At 63.4% G+C, this 14,676-nt stretch overlaps 2 protein-coding genes across 5 annotated transcripts; both read right to left on the bottom strand.

The window, feature by feature from the left end:
- Positions 1–4,186: 4,186 nt before the first annotated feature.
- On the bottom strand, positions 4,187–11,787 carry PYCR1 (pyrroline-5-carboxylate reductase 1). Of its 4 annotated transcripts, XM_049635459.1 has the most exons (9): positions 11,317–11,787; positions 10,078–10,220; positions 8,007–8,130; positions 7,726–7,796; positions 6,871–7,050; positions 6,444–6,665; positions 6,176–6,268; positions 5,865–6,028; positions 4,187–5,005 (listed from the first exon to the last, which is right to left on the bottom strand). In XM_049635459.1, the coding sequence occupies exons 2-9, from the start codon at positions 10,204–10,206 to the stop codon at positions 4,852–4,854; spliced, it is 1,137 nt and encodes a 378-aa protein (XP_049491416.1). In that variant the 5' UTR covers positions 10,207–10,220; positions 11,317–11,787; the 3' UTR covers positions 4,187–4,851. The 4 variants fall into 4 exon arrangements, with proteins under 4 accessions (XP_049491416.1, XP_049491417.1, XP_049491418.1 ...); XM_049635460.1 differs by lacking the exon at positions 6,176–6,268 and having other exon boundaries at positions 11,317–11,403; XM_049635461.1 differs by lacking the exons at positions 10,078–10,220; positions 11,317–11,787 and adding an exon at positions 8,543–8,697.
- A 758-nt stretch (positions 11,788–12,545) lies between these two features.
- MYADML2 (myeloid associated differentiation marker like 2) lies at positions 12,546–14,010 on the bottom strand. The gene has a single exon (XM_049635464.1). The coding sequence runs from the start codon at positions 13,495–13,497 to the stop codon at positions 12,574–12,576; it is 924 nt and encodes a 307-aa protein (XP_049491421.1). The 5' UTR covers positions 13,498–14,010; the 3' UTR covers positions 12,546–12,573.
- Between the last annotated feature and the right edge of the window lie 666 nt (positions 14,011–14,676).

Here is a 14,676-nt window from a genome sequence, read left to right as displayed (position 1 = left end):
CGCCGCCTGCGCGGGCCGGGCCGAGCGCGCTGGGAAGGCCGGGCCGGGGCGGCGGCGGCGGCGGCCGCCGCCGCGGCGGGACGCGCCTGCACTGCGCCTGCGCGCCCGGAGCTGTCGCCCCGGCGATGCCGCCGCCGTCCTGCCCCGGCGGGGTCTCGCGGGACTGGCCCCGGGCGCGCGCACCTCTGCGGGCCAGGCTCCGGCCTTCGAGCGGGGAGCCTCGTGGGACTGTCCCGCCGCCTTCCTGGCCCGGGGGACCCGTGCGGACCTGCGGTCCCGGGGCATCGCCAGGAGGGTCCTCGCGGGGCTTCCCAGGCTGCCTGGCGGGCACTTGCAGGCATGACCTCGCCTAATTGCGAGCCGACCTCCGCCCTGCCAGGTAGCCGCGGCCTGGTTCACGGAGGACCCGACAGTCTTGTCCAGGAGGCAAACTGAGGCGTGTTCAAGGCCGCCTCCAAGATCCTGCGGGGAGGGTGGTCTGGCTTCACCCAACGCCGGAGACCCCACACCGGGCGAGGGGCAGTCAGGCAGCCCAGGAGTGGGTGCGCCGTAAACAAGTGTGGAGTAGTTGGTGCACCAACTGCTCCTTTCCCGTTCCATCCACATCTGCCTGGAGCTCAGCTCACAGGAGTCCGTGGCTGCGCCTGCCTTTTCTCTAAGGACTTCTCGCTGCTGTTCAAAATTCCCAGAGAACGGGGCAACCCAGGGCAAGAGGGGAAATTGGAGGGATCCTTTCCATTTCCACTTCCAAGTTCTGGATTTCCTTTCTCGTGTGTAGTCAGGAAGGGTGACTCACCCCGCCAGGCGGGTCAGTGGGACTCAGCCGGCAGAGGGAGGAGTGAGGGACAGGTGGCCGGGGCTTCACAGGAACTCAGTGCCACTGACATGAAGGCCACTCGAGGAGGCCCCCAAAGCTGGGGGCAGAAGGGCACCACAGCACCCCCTGCCTGCCTCCAGTAACCTCTCTGAATCCCACAGTGCCTTGTCACCAGCGTTGCAGGTTTGGGCGTGGTTGTCTTAATCCAAGCTGCTCTTTAAGGGCAGGGCGTGACATTGTACTGAGCTCCGCTGGAATCTCACATACTCCGGGGCCTTGAGATTATATTTTTAATCTTTACACCCATCGTGGAGCTCGAACTCACAACCCCAAGATTGCATGCTGTACTGACTGAGCGAGCCAGGTGCCCCAACGGTGTGACTTAAAGTCAACTCAATCTACAGAACAACGAAGGCCCCTGAGGATAAGAATGCAGTCCTGTGGGCTCCAGCTCCTCCAGCCTCCTCACCACCGGATGTCAGCCCCGTTCTCCTGGTCCCACTTGGCAGGGATGTGGGGTCTGAGCTACTGTTGGACCTTAAGAGCCAGTCCACGAAGCAGGGCCCTGGCAGGCCACATGGGGTTGACTTGGTGCCACCCAGCTCACGCCAGAACCACGATGCCATCAGGAAACACCGGTGATTGGCCTGGGGCTGGGGGTCACCATGGGTGGAAGCTCGCTGGCTAATCCCCACTCGTCTTCCCACACCCCTGACTCCCCAGTCCTCATGGGAGGGAGTCTGGCTGCCATTGACATGTGGGAGGTGACTGAGAGGCTGATTTATCAGTCATTCTCACCAAGTGAGCAAGGAGTCCCCTCCTCCTCCTCCCCACTGGGAACACACCCAGCCACCTCTTCTGTCTTGGAAGAGGGACAAGCAGGCATGGGGATGCACCCACCCAGGGCCACCAGAGAGGTCGGGAAGCGAATCGGGCCCAACTCACCTGGAGGCCAGTGACAGTGTGGATGTCAGGGATGCTTCCCACAGAGATGGCCCTGGGCCCTGAGGTCAGCCCTCTGGCCATGGGATGGGGGTCAGCTCTACGGCCCTGGGAGGTCAATGCTCTGGGAGACAACCCAGACTCTTTGCTGCCCCCCTCCCAGACTCTTCAGGAATATGGGAGAGTATGTGGAAAAGTGTCCTGACCACCTGCAGAATAACCGATAGGGGGTTTGTTTGCATGTCTGGGAGAGGCCACCGAGGGAGAGGAGGTGCCCTGTTGAAACAATCAAGATAGCCAAGCCCCCGGCACCTGTACTAGGGTCCAGCTAAAGGCCCCAAGAGAGTGTGTGCTTACTCTCCCACCTGTCAGAAGTCTGGCTGACTGCCACCCACGGTGCAGGACATTTGTCCCCCGGGAATAGCCACTACAGCCTTGCCGGGGAGTGATACTGCAAAGGGACAGGCCCAGGTTTCAGCGTCCCTGCTGGTCCAGGCAGCACCACCTTGACCAGCTTCCAGATCGGCCGCTAGGGGGCAGACGCTTAGACCTGGCTTTCTGGTCTGGCCTGGTCCTCTCTGGGCCTTAGTACATTGCTTCCTGCTGCAGCTGAATGCTGGCACCACTACCCCCCCCACCCCACCCCCCATGTCCTCCAGCCCCACAGCCCCCCTCCAGGTTGAACCCTCCGTGGGCAGATCTTAGACCCCACTGGCTTCTTCTGGAGTTCAGCAGGCCCCAACCTGACACTTCGAGGAGGCCCCGGGCATATAGGATGTGGCTGGTGTCCAAACCCAGACTGACCGGCCCTGCTCCCACTGGTGTCCAGGTAGGGAGATGGGCCCTCACCAGGGCCCTCCTAGGATGGACATCTCCCTTCTCTGCCTGGCCAAGGGCTGCTGACCTGTTTGTTCTGGAGCCTGAGCCCAGTTGGACAGGGGTTAGCCTGGTACAGGAAAGGACAGGCAGAGAGGAGCAGGGCAAAGGCCCCATCCGGGCAGGCAGGAGCCCAGGGCAGAGTTGCAGTTAGGAAACTGAGGCAGAAGCTGGGTCAAGCAGAGGGAGGTGGCTCTGCCACCAGGGTTCACCTGGCCCATTGGGCAAAGGACAGTAAATTCATTCCAGCCTCTTCCCCATCTGGGGAGGCCCAGGGCGTGGTGGGTGTCAGAGCTAGCAGTGACAGGGGCCAGGAAGGTACGCCAGACTGACCTTCACCCACTGAGACCCCTGTCAAGGCTCCTGCTTGGACTCATTGCAGGACCGCAATGCTTCCCACCTGGCACTTGTGGGCCCTTGGCCCTTGAAGCCCGTCCGCCTCCCTGACCTGCTCTGACCGCATGTACAACACGTCCCCACTCCCCTCCACAGTGTGCTCCCGCTTACAACGCCTTCCCTGGACACCTGTCCCCACAGGACCCTCGGGGGCCTTACCTGCCTCCGCAGCCTTCCTGCCCAGGCCACTCCCCTCCCTCAGGCTCATTTGCCTTTCCTGCTTCCCCACCTGTGGAACTTTGGCTTGATGGAGAACCACAGATGGAAGGCTCACGAGTCCTGCCTGCTGGAACCCAGCACATTCTTCGTGGGTCAGAGTAAAGCCTCCCTGCAAAGCTCATCTGGACCCCTGTGCCTCCTCCTAGGCCGTGATGTGCCTCTTCCCCTCTTCAGACTCACCAGCTCACTTTCCTCAGACCCACAGCACGGGGGGGGGCGGGGGGGGGGGCAGCACTGCCCCTCGTCATATTGGCCGGTGTCTAACACACAGCAGACGCCCAGTGAGACTGGTCTTGACTTGAAGGGATTAGCTGGGGACCAGCTTTGGTCCTGGGCAGGCCTGTGGCACCACCTCTTCTGAGAACATCTTCTTCCCAGGGGGAGGGTGACAAGGTGCTGTCAGGGAAGGGGTGATTCTGGGCACTCACTGCCCACCCCTGCACACACAGGGCCTATGATGGGGCTCACACCTTAGGAGGGACCCACAGACATTCCAGGCCCAGATGTATATACATCTACTAGTCCTATTTCTCTGGAGAGCCCGACGTACCTCCGCAGGGGGCTCCTTCCTCACCTGCCCCTGCCAGCGTGGGTTGAGACATGTGCCCCTGCTACACTGGGAGATGTGGAGGGTGCAGAGGCCGGCGCCCCTCCCAGAGCAGGGCCCGCCAAGCCCAGCCTTCGGTGCCGGCCTCTGGCCACAACACTTGTGATGGGGGCCCAAAGCAGTACACTCTTCCCCAGAAGCTCCCTCCACTACTGCTGACTGGGAGACCCAGCCCCCCCACCCCCCCGCCCGAGCCAGAATGCCGTGCAAAAATAGGGCTCCAGGACCTGTGGGCTGCTGATGGCCTCTAAGATTACACCCAACAAGGACCCTCTAGGGCAGCTGGGGCCTTCCCTCCACACGTGGTGACAGAGGTAGAATCAAGGCACTGACTTGGAAACCAATGTATTTAACCTAAAAGGTCAGGAGAGAAGTGACAGGTTGTAAGTTCGGTCAGGAATGGGAGACGGGGGCCTTAACGGTTGGGACTATCGAAGAGCCCTTTTCTCAAATGCCAAACGGAGATAAGGGGCAGTGGTCCTGCTCCCTGGACCGAACCCTCTGGTCCTTCTCACACGGAGAAGGAGGCATCCCCCCAAGTGGAGGTCGGGGAAGGGGCAGGAGTGGGACGAAGTTCTCTCCTTGGCTGGGCCTTCACGGGAGTCGGGGGTGCGGGGCGGGAGAGGGGGACTTGACCTTTGTACTCAGCAAGGGGCCAGGCCCCAAGCCAGCTGACCACGGGGAGTTAGCTCGGGCCTCCTGAGCTCCAGAAGAAGTGGTCCTGACCCGGTGTGGGGGCAAAGGAAAGGTAGGCTGAGGTCGGAGAACCCAGCTCCGTTCTGGGGAGGAAGCCCTCAGTGACTGGAGATTCCCACTGGGACGTGATGTGGCCCATCCCGGGTCACAACCCCAGCTGACCCCCGAGCTGACCAGAGTCGTGGGAGGCAGGCCGCCGCGGTGACACACTGAGGCCTGGGGCTAAGAACACACAGCCTCAGGGTTGCAGGCCCAGGAGGGAAGAGGAGGGGAGAGCGGCGCGGGCTTGTCCGGCACCTCAGTTCCTCTTGCCTGCCGGGGCCAGGCTGTGGGGCGGCAGCTTGGAGTGGCCGGAGGGGGCCAGCGAGGACTCCAGCTTCACCTTGTCCAGGACGGTCTTCTTGATGGAGGCCGGCGAGACCTTCTCCTGGTCGGCCATGGACTGCAGCTCCCTGAGGAGACAGTGGGGAGGGTTCGGTCCGAGGCTCTGTCTCCCTCCTGAGCCCGACCGTCCCCCGGGGAAGACGAGCGCCTGCCTCCCCGGCACTGCTGGACAGTCACACCCACCTCGTGGCCTTCGCACCCACGGTTCCCTCCACCAGCCACCCCTCCGCCAGATGGCCATCTGCCTCCCTCACCCCTCCTTCAGATCAGCTCAGGGTCACCGGATCCACTAACAGCACCCAGACCCCAGCCCATCGTGCCCCAAGTGTGGGACATGTGCCTCATCTGTATCCCCTGAAGGCTGGGGCGGGGGGGCTGCATCCCAGCTCTGCCGTCGTGTCGCGGCGCCTGGAGAAGTTCTGGGTTTCGGCCGTGGCCGGCAGGGATGTGAGAGGGATGCCTGTCCATCCGGCAGATCCAGACTAGGGACAATGGCTCCGAGCCAAGATATTAACCCTGCCTCCCTCCTCTCTGATTTCCTTCCTGGTCTCACCGAGCCGGTGCCAGCGCACAGAGGCACGTCCTGGGCCCGGCCTGCCGTCTAACTTGCTTAATCTCCCCAGGAGGAGGAGCTCGGGAGGAAGGTGTTGTCAGACCCACAGGGATCCCCTCCGGTTCCCCCAGGCCTGCCTCCCTGGCTTGGACGCGATCCCCCCCCGCCCCCCCGGTCTGAGGGCCGCAGTGGGGAGACTGTGGGGAGCAGAGGGCAGGCGCCGAGGGCAGCCCGTCCTCACAGGACAACGGATGGTGAGGGGCACCGCCGCCAGGCCTCGATAAGCATCCGCTGAGCGATGGCTGAGCACAGCGTGCGGGGGCTCCTGTGCTGGGGCGCGCAGCCCCGAGTAGGCGGCGGCGGCGGGGGCCCACCGTGTGCGGGTGCAGGAGGCCTCCACGGCATTGATGAGGAGCGAACGGAAACCCCCGCTCTCCAGCACGTGCAGGGCATGGATGGTGGCCCCACCGGGAGAGCAGACATTGTCCTTGAGCTGGCCAGGGTGCTTTTCCGAGTCCAGGAGCATCTTGGAGGCTCCCTGCAGCCAGAGAGAGAGCTGGCTGCCGCGGGGGCACCCCTGCCCCCGGCCCCCCTGCACGTCCACTCTCCACCCACCCGCCTGGGGGCGACAGCATCGGGCCTGGCAAGGAGTGGCCCCCAACAAAGCGTCAAGGAAAACACTGACCAGCAGAGCCTGGGCCCCGAGGCGGATGGCCAGGCGCCGCGGAAGCCCCATCTTCACGCCGCCGTCGGCCAGGGCCTCCAGGGCTGTGAACGCCTGCAGGGAGAAGGCGCCTGAACCTCCGCCCTAGGCCTTTCCTCCTTCTCCTCCAGGCAACGGTGGGTCCAGCAGCTCTGCCCACGGCAACGGAGCAGGGAGGAGTAGGGAGGATGTGCCCTGAGGTCCCCGCACTGCCCACCGCCACCAGCTGCCACCCACCCCCAGGCCTCACATAGGCTGGGCCGCTGCCACTGAGCCCCGTGACAGCATCGATTAGGTCCTCCTCCACCTCGGTGCAGAAGCCCACACTACTCATGAGCTGCTCCAGGAGCCTGCCGTCTTCCACCTGGGCGTGGGTGCCCGTGGCGTACACGGTGGCCCCCTCCCGCACCACGACAGGTGTATTGGTCATGCAGCGGATGACTTTAGGGGCTGGCCGGAACGCCGTCAGCTTCTGGAGGAGAAACCGGCTGTGCGTCCATCCCACCCAGCAGGGTGTGCGGGGCACGCGTGTGAACACACTCACGCAAGCAGCGTGTCCCCGCCCTCCCCGTGGGCCGGGCCAGTGCGCCCGTTTCACAGCCAGAGCTCCTGACCACCGGGCAGCATCCGCCTCCACCCGCTCTGCAGATCCCACCGGCCTGGACCCACAGGCCCACCTTCTCGATGGAGCTGATGGTGACACCAGCCGCGCAGGACACCACGATGTGCCGATCTTCAACGTCGGCGCCGATCTCGTCCAGGATGAAGGGGATGATGTGCGGCTTCACGGCCAGGAAGAGCACGTCACTGTGCCTCACGGTCTCCTTGTTGTGGGACGTCAGGTTCACGCCCATCTTCTGCGGGGAGTGCAGACGTGGGCTCAGCCTGCCCCGCCCAGTGTCCTCCCCAAGCCCCACGTAGAGAACAGCACAGACGCTGCTGAGAATGTAGACGGCCAGGGTCGAGGGCTCAGGGTGTGGAGCTCTGCCGGCCTCCAGCCGCCCTTCCCGCCCCAAAGTGGAAGAAGCACTCGGCCCCGGAATAGGTCCCCTGCGCAAACAGAAGAGGGGTGCCGCATCCCTGCCACAGCCCTGACCCACCCTGCCTCAGGCTGTCATCCCCCTGGTGTCCGGGTGGAAAGTCTCCAGCCTGGAGCCCACCCCACCCTTGGATCTGGAGCCAATGTATTCAGTCCCCAGATGTGTCTGACCTGGCCCCCACCGTCCCTGTGGAGGCTCCTTGGCGAACCCCATTCCAGACCAGCACACCCTCCCCACCAGCGACACCTGGGTCCCAAGAGCTAAGCAAGAGGGGCTATCAGCAGGCCAGGAGGCAGGGTCTGTGACATGCTCCCCCCAAGGCTCTTCTCTCATGAGCGGGGGAGGGGGGTGGGAGGGTGGTGGTGGCATGGTGTCTCCCGCCGGGACCTCCACCCCCAGCCCTTAGGGTCAAGGCTATCACACACTCTCCCCAGACACACTGACTAGCCCCTTCAGCGACTGCCTCCCTGACCCCCTCCACCCTGCACCTACCCTGAGGGCAGAAACTGTGGCCAGGTCCATGTCTGGGGAGCTGGCCATTATCTTGTGGGCAGCCAGGATGCCTGCGGGGAACAGAGTTCCTTCCTCAAGGCCTGGCCCGGCCTCCCTCCCTCCCATTCCCAGGAAGGAAAGTGGAAATCCCACCGCTCAGAGTAAAACAGCAATCCCTGAGCCACCCCAGACACCCCAAGGCTGCCACTTCCCACAGGACTCAAACCCCTGCCTCCACCCGCCCCCCCTGCACAAGGGGCCCTCCCGGCTGAGGAGCCTACCTGCTGCTGTGAAGCCCTTGGCCAAGGCGAAGGCCAGCTGGCCCGCCCCGATAAAGCCCACGCTCATGCTGGACGCAGGCCCCGCCCACAGCCCTCGCAGCTGGCACCGGATATGCAGGGGCAGCTGCGGGGCGAGATGGGGCAGGATCCACAGCAAGAAGAAGTTAGGTGTGCAGTGCCAGGCTGGGCCACTGGGCCGCTGGCCCTGCGCCCATTCCCCACCCCACCTCCCCAACCCCTCCATCCCAGCTGGTCCAACTTTCCCCTCTGCTGCCCGGCAGCCCCGACGTGGTAACTGTTCCAGTCTCCCTGCCCACAGTGCCGTTTCCGACCTGCTCCCGCGGGTCTCGGACCAAGGAGACAGGGAGGGGCGCGCCGACCTCCGGAAGGGGTCGAAGAGGGGCGGGGGGCGACGGATCGGGCCCGGAAGCTCCCCACGTCCGAGCTACCCCTCCCCTTCCTCGAGCCGGTGTGCGGATGCGCAGCCCCTCCCCGCACCGCCGCCCCCGCAGGACCCCAGCCCAGCGCGCGCTCACCCAGTTACCCCGCGCAGGTCTCCCGGCTCCCCAGAACCGCGCCCGCCACGCGGCACCCGGGCCCCGCCGGCCCCGCCTCCGCAGCTGCAGCCAATCGGCAGCGCGGCCGCCAGACGCCGGCCAATCGAGGGGCGCGGGAGGCGCCGAGGGGCGGTTGCATCAGCCGCTTGCCCCGCGCCCCCGCCCACCCCGCGAGGTCCCCGCGCGCCGGGTCTGCGCGCCCCCGATTGCGCGTGGGGCCTGGGGCGCCGGGACCGCCCGGCCGGAAGCTCTGCCCGCGGGGCCTGGGTGGACCACGCGAGCTCGGGCACGCCAGGCTGGTGTCCTAGTGGCGCGGCGGCTGATGGCTGCTACTGGATCATCCTGTTTGGAGACGCCCAACCGTGTAACAGTTTTGCTTAGGGATTTTTTTTGTCCTGGTTTTTGTTTTTGTTTTTTGTTTTGTGGGAGAGTTGAAAACAATTTGCAAGATGGAAACATTTAAAGCATACAATTTTGATAGTGTATTTTGTCGCTTTAAAATATTTTTATTGTAGGAGCGCTTGGTTAAGCGTCTGACTATGGCTCAGGTCATGGTCTCGTGGTTTGTGGGTTGGAGGCTGGTATCAGGCTCTCTGCTGGCAACCCAGAGCCCGCTTCTGATCCACTGTCCCCCTTCTCTTTGCCCCTCCCCTGCTCATTCTCTCTCTTTCTCAAAATAAATAAACTTAAAAAAAAAAAAAAGGCAAAAATTTCTCTTTGTACCAAGAGGCTTGGAAACTGGAAAGGATAGCCTAAGCCTTTTTGGGCTCTTAAAATTAAGGGGCACCTGGGAGGTCTAGGTCAATCCCCTTTGACATCCAGACCCTCTTCTTCCCAACTGGGGTTTTCTCTGGGAGTCTTCTCTAGGGCTCTGGGGTGACAGAAGCCATAGACCAATTACCATGTAAACCGCTCCAAACAGGTGCTTCGGGTGGGTGGTGATAAACCAGTAAATAGAAGATGAGATCCCATAGTGTTCCCCCAGCTCCCATGGAGCACCCCCATGTCTCCTGACATCTGGTCACCTGAAATCCTGACATCTTTGGCCCTGCATTTGGAAGAACGGGTCATTTTTCCCCTGAGGACTCGCTCAGAACTCATCCGAGTTGAGTTTGCATTTGGGTTTCAGGATAGTCCAGGGTCTCAGTCAGCAGCAGAGTTAAGGGCAAAGTAAGAAGTCATCATCGTTGGGGCGTCTGGGTGGCTCAGTCGGGTGAGCATCCGACTCTCGATTTCAGCTCAGGTCATGATCCTAGGGATTGAGCCCCACATCGGGTTCCCCACTGAGCATGGAGCCTGCCTAAGATTCTCTCTCCCTCTCTCTGTCTCTGCCCCCTCCCCAGCTTTCTCTCCCTCTAAAAAAATGAACGAATAAAAGAAGTTATAATCATTGACAATCCATCCTTGCCCCCAGCCCCGGGGAAGGGGTGAGCTGCTCTATTTTTTCAGTTCTGTATCTTCAATGGTGACAGATTGCTCTAAAACCTGATTTCAGCATCACCCGGATGTCGTACCTCAGAAGCAGGGCTGTGAGCTCTTGTTGACAGAGCGATGACTGACGATAACGCCACCAGACCACTGTGCGCTGACCGTGTGTGCGAGGTGGACTTCCTGGCCTCCTCCGCACGCCTGTATCTGGGCATTTAGCCCTCACCCTCTGAGGAAGGGGCCATCGTAAGAAGCCCTTCCCCAGTCGGCGCCCCCAGGCTCCATGCCCACCACACCTCTGACCCCCCGGAACCCCTACCTCAGGACCCACGTGCCCCTGACTCCTGCCCACCGACATCTGGCCTTGAGCCCACTCCTCTTGTCCACCGTGGACTGTCTGGGGGTGGCCCAGACTCAAACCCATACCCAGAAAACCCAGCAGTCCCACTGAGTTTTGCCTGACTGTATAATCAAAGGACAGAACTCCCTCCTTTGGAAAGTACTGTTTTTCAAGTGATAAAAACAAATAACTCCCTCCTCCAAAATGAGAAAGTCCTCTTGCCCCGGAGGTGACTCTTGGGAGAACATCCCAAGGCTCCTCCTGGGGGACTCCGCCATGCTTATGCTGAGTCCTGGATCCCTCCCTGCCTCTGTCTCCCTCTCAGGACCTTTGCAATTGAGGGTGGGTGGTGCCCTGGGGGCACAAGGCCCCTGGGCAGTGAGGAAATTGGGGAGTTGGCGACCGATGACCATTCCTGAAGTGTGGCTAGAAAAGGAAGGAAGACTGGTCGGTGTCCAGGCCTCCCTGTGGGCGAGGAAGGACGTGGCGCCCATGTTCCTTTGTCACCTGGAGATGTACCCTAGAGGGTACCATCTAGCCCCCGCTCTCCCTCACTCTCCCTCAGCCCGTGGAGGCCCTCAGGACACTCCAGGAAGCAGCCTCCTGGCCCCTTTGAGGATCTCCGTTGAGCCCTAACACCCGCCCCTCCGGGTGAGGGACCCCTGTCCTGTCAGCCGCCTGTCTCACACTCTGCCTGGCGCCAGCGCAAGGGAACCCTGGGAAGCCCGCCTAAAAGCTGCTTGGGCTCGGCTGCCCCGGCACAGCGGCCCCTCTGCCCAAGGCTGTGCCCCTGGCAGCCCCCGGCAGCGGTGTGGGCGGTGTGACCCGGAGCCCTACCGGGAGGGGGGAGACGATCTTGGCGGCACCTTCACCCCTCCCACTGCCCACTGAGGAGGAGGACACTGCCTGCTTCTTCCCCAAGAGGCTGTCCCCCGGCCACGTCCTCCCTCAGTCAAGCCTAGTTTCAGCCCTTCTTCTGACTCACGTTGGAGGGATGGCCCAGGAGGTGCCCTTGGCCATTGGCAGAGACTGCTAACCAGAGCCAGGATGCGGGTCAACATTGGCGTTTATTTCCTGCTCGAGGCCCTAGACCCCTCGCCGGGCCAAGGGGCTGCTGTACTCTGGGGTGGCCCCGTCTGGGCTCTTGAGCAGGAGAAGCTGGCTAGAGCGTGGAGGGTGACAGTCCCGATGGGCTCTGGTGGTCAGCGGCCAGGTGAACGGATACTTGAGTGGAGGTCATGGGCCTGGGAGTACCAGGGAGGGACCCGGGGCCCAGGCGCTGTGGCCGAGGGGCTGGGCCCTCCCCCAGTGGTTCCAGACTAGCCTCCCTGGCCCCCCCCCCCCCCCCCCCCCCCCCCCCCCCCCCCCCCGCCCCGCAAGCTCTGCAGAAGCTGATGCCCGGGGCTGATGGTGAGCGCCTGGCGGGCACTCCCTCCCTGGGTGGGGACCCACCTCCCCGCCACCCCCCCCAGCATTCTGTGCTCATTGTGGTGCGTCTGAGGCTGCCTTGTGTGACCACACCGTGGCCCTTGTCCTTGTTATAGCCACGTGGAGGTGGGCAAGGTGGGCCCCAAGTCCTGGCTCCTTCTCTTTGAGCTGGCACACAGATTCCCCAGCAGGGCCCTGTTGAGACAGCCTCCTTCCAGGGCTCTGGGAACCCTTCCCTCAAGTCTACAGGAGCCAGGTCCCCTTGTCCCCCTGCTGGTCCAGCTCTGGCCCTCTCCTGGGCTCCTTTCCATCCCCTTCCCATACCTGCAGGAATTGTCCCCTTTCCAACTCTGCTTAGGTCACACAGCCTGAGTGTGATCTCCAGACGCTGACGTGCACGTGGGGCTGCCTCCAAAATCCTAGCCTCAGTGGCCCCATCTCTAAAGTGGGTCACCACAGCGCCTACTTCAAAGGCTTCTTGTGTTACAGTGAGTAGCACTGAGCCAGGGAAAGCCAGGAAATGGAGAGAGGGAGAGAGAGAGAGAGGGAGAGAGATGGAGATAGAAAGAGACAGAGAGGGCTGGGAGCTATCTCGGGGAGGATCCTCGCCTGTGTCCTGCTCAGGGCTGCCAGCCCGTCTGTCTTCCCTCCCTCCTCCCCAAGCCTAGCTGCGGAGCACTGCCCAAGGTCCAGGAGCACCTGTCCTGCCTGCCTCCCTCCAGCCTGCTCCTTCGGGGTCTGGGTTCACCCGGTCACCCCCCAAGGTGCCGGGAGCCCCTGGGGAGCACAGGTGGGTGGACTGCTGCCCACAGGGCTACAGGGGGGGCACGAAGCGGATCCTCTGGGAGTAGGCGAGGTCGGCGACGTAGAGGAGCAGGTTGACGTAGGTGAAGGTGGCCACCACCAGCTGGCTGTCCCAGAAGCAGCCGCCTCTGGGGCAGTCAGGGGGCCGTCCGGGCTCACCGTACTTGGGGTCGAAACAGAAGACGGGCCAGATGACCGCGGCACTGAGGTAGAGGAGCACGGCCAGGAAGGTATAGACCACCACCAGACGGTCGAAGGGGCAGCCCAGGCCCCCCGTGTGGCCCGTCACGCTCAGGACCACCACGGCCACCGTGGCCAGGAAGCACAGGCTGTAGACGGCCACGCACCACTGGGTGGCCACGTAGCGCCCGTAGCGGCTGTCGTAGACCAGGGCCCCAAAGATGATGCAGGCCACGAAGGCCTGGACGATCTTGAGGAGCCCCGACACCGTGGCCATGTAGCTGGCCACCTGGCCCGGCCGGGCCCGGGTCAGGGCGACCTCCGCGGCGTAGGCCAGGAAGAGGAGCCCGGCGAAGACGCTGGCTGCCAGGCGGAAGTCCCGGGCGGCGCAGCCTGCGGGCTCGGGCGGGCACTCCAGCCGGGTGAAGTACAGCGGGTAGATGACGGCGGCCGTGGCCGACAGCAGCGTGGCCAGCATGGCGAAGGCCGCCGTGAAGTTGCCCCAGGAGAGGTGCAGGCAGCTGTGGAGCCGGGTGAACTCACAGGCCACCACGAGGCCCGAGAGGGCAAAGCAGAAACCCCAAGCGGCCACGCAGAAGGTGCCCTGGACGCCCGCGAAGCCGCCCCGGTGGGCCACCAAGCTGAAGGTGGTGCAGCCAAAGGCCAGCTGCAGTACGCGGGCCGTGCCCACGGGGGACGTCACAGCGCCGAGGTGCAGGTACCCGCCCCCGGGGGGCTCCATGGTGCTGCCCATCTGGCCGGCCACGTCGTCCTCGCCTCGCACAGTGCCCGCTGGCGCTGGGGTCCCCGCGGGCCTGCGGCCCCTCTGTCTCCTCCGGCAGCCGTGACAGGTGCCGGCAGCCTGCAGCAGCCGTGACGCCGCCGCCGCCGCCGCCGCCGCGGCCGCCTTGACATTGCCGCAGGACAGCCTCGCTGCTGCCTTTGTGGGGCGGGCCAAGGCTCCCCCGCCCCCCCCCCCCCAGCACTATAAATAGGTGGTCACGATTTGAGCCCCGGAATAGCAGCCCGGGCGCGCCCGTCCCCATCCCAGAGGGTCATCTGACCCCTGCGTCCCCGCCAAGCCCCCGCTAGCACCGTCCGTTAACTCCTTGGCTGCTGGCGCTGCCCCACCTCCGGAGCACCTGCGTCTGTCTGTCGGTCAGCTGGCTCCAGGGCCCGCGGGGGAGGGGAGGGAGGAGGGCAGAGCCGAGAGCGAGGTGGGCTTGGAAGCCTCCCGGACCACCTGCTGGGGAGGATCTCCGGGAGGCGGGACCGCAAGGCAGTGGGAGGAGGGGCGGGGGAGGGGGGTTGGGGGCGGGGGCTCCGCGGGCTGTCCCCCCCCCCCCCCAGCCTCCTGGAGGGAGGCTTGGCTCAGAGCTGAGGTGGCCTCAGGGCGGACCCTGCTGAGAGCGTCCCTGGGCTCCTACTCAGCCTGATCTCCTGGAGGTGCTGGGGCTGACCCTGGCGCAGAGTTTTTGTTATATTTGGGGGTTCATCACGGAGCTCCTCGCTCGTCCTTCCTCAACCTGTAAACTAGAGAAAACTCAGCTCTTCCATTTTGGGGCAGAAGTATTCATAATGTGTGAAATGCTTTTGAAGATGGAAAACAACTTTCTAACTGTGAAAGTAGTACCTTGGAGGCCCAGTCAATACAGGAAAAGACAAAGAAAAATCGCCTGTAATTCTGTTGCCTGACCATGAACGTCTCCTGTATGTGTGCCTACTTCTCTTGACTTTTCATTTAGAAAATTATAAAATTTGGGACGCCTGGGGGACTCAGTCAGTTGAGCGTCCGACTTCCGCTCAGGTCACGATCTTGCGGTTCGTGGGTTCGAGCCCCGCATCGGACTATGCTGACAGCCAGTTGCCTGGAGCCTGCTTCAGATTCTGTGCCTCCCTCCCTCTCTGCCCCCCTCCCCCCTCCCATGCTCGC

This window comes from Panthera uncia, chromosome E1, assembly GCF_023721935.1.
Source record: "Panthera uncia isolate 11264 chromosome E1, Puncia_PCG_1.0, whole genome shotgun sequence".
Lineage (NCBI taxonomy): Eukaryota > Metazoa > Chordata > Mammalia > Carnivora > Felidae > Panthera > Panthera uncia.
This window is presented reverse-complemented; position numbering and strand designations above follow the sequence as displayed.

Excerpts from the sequence above, each read along its gene's own strand:
- PYCR1 (XM_049635459.1), bottom strand. The coding sequence starts at position 10,206 with ATGCCCAGATACAGGCGTGCGGAGGAGGCCAGGAAGTCCACCTCGCAC. Across the intron at positions 6,029-6,175 it reads TCGGGGCCCAGGCTCTGCTG|GGAGCCTCCAAGATGCTCCT; the intron begins GTCAGTGTTTTC and ends CTCTGGCTGCAG. Across the intron at positions 5,006-5,864 it reads GCCTCCTGCACCCGCACACG|GGAGCTGCAGTCCATGGCCG; the intron begins GTGGGCCCCCGC and ends CTGTCTCCTCAG.
- MYADML2 (XM_049635464.1), bottom strand. The coding sequence starts at position 13,497 with ATGGGCAGCACCATGGAGCCCCCCGGGGGCGGGTACCTGCACCTCGGC.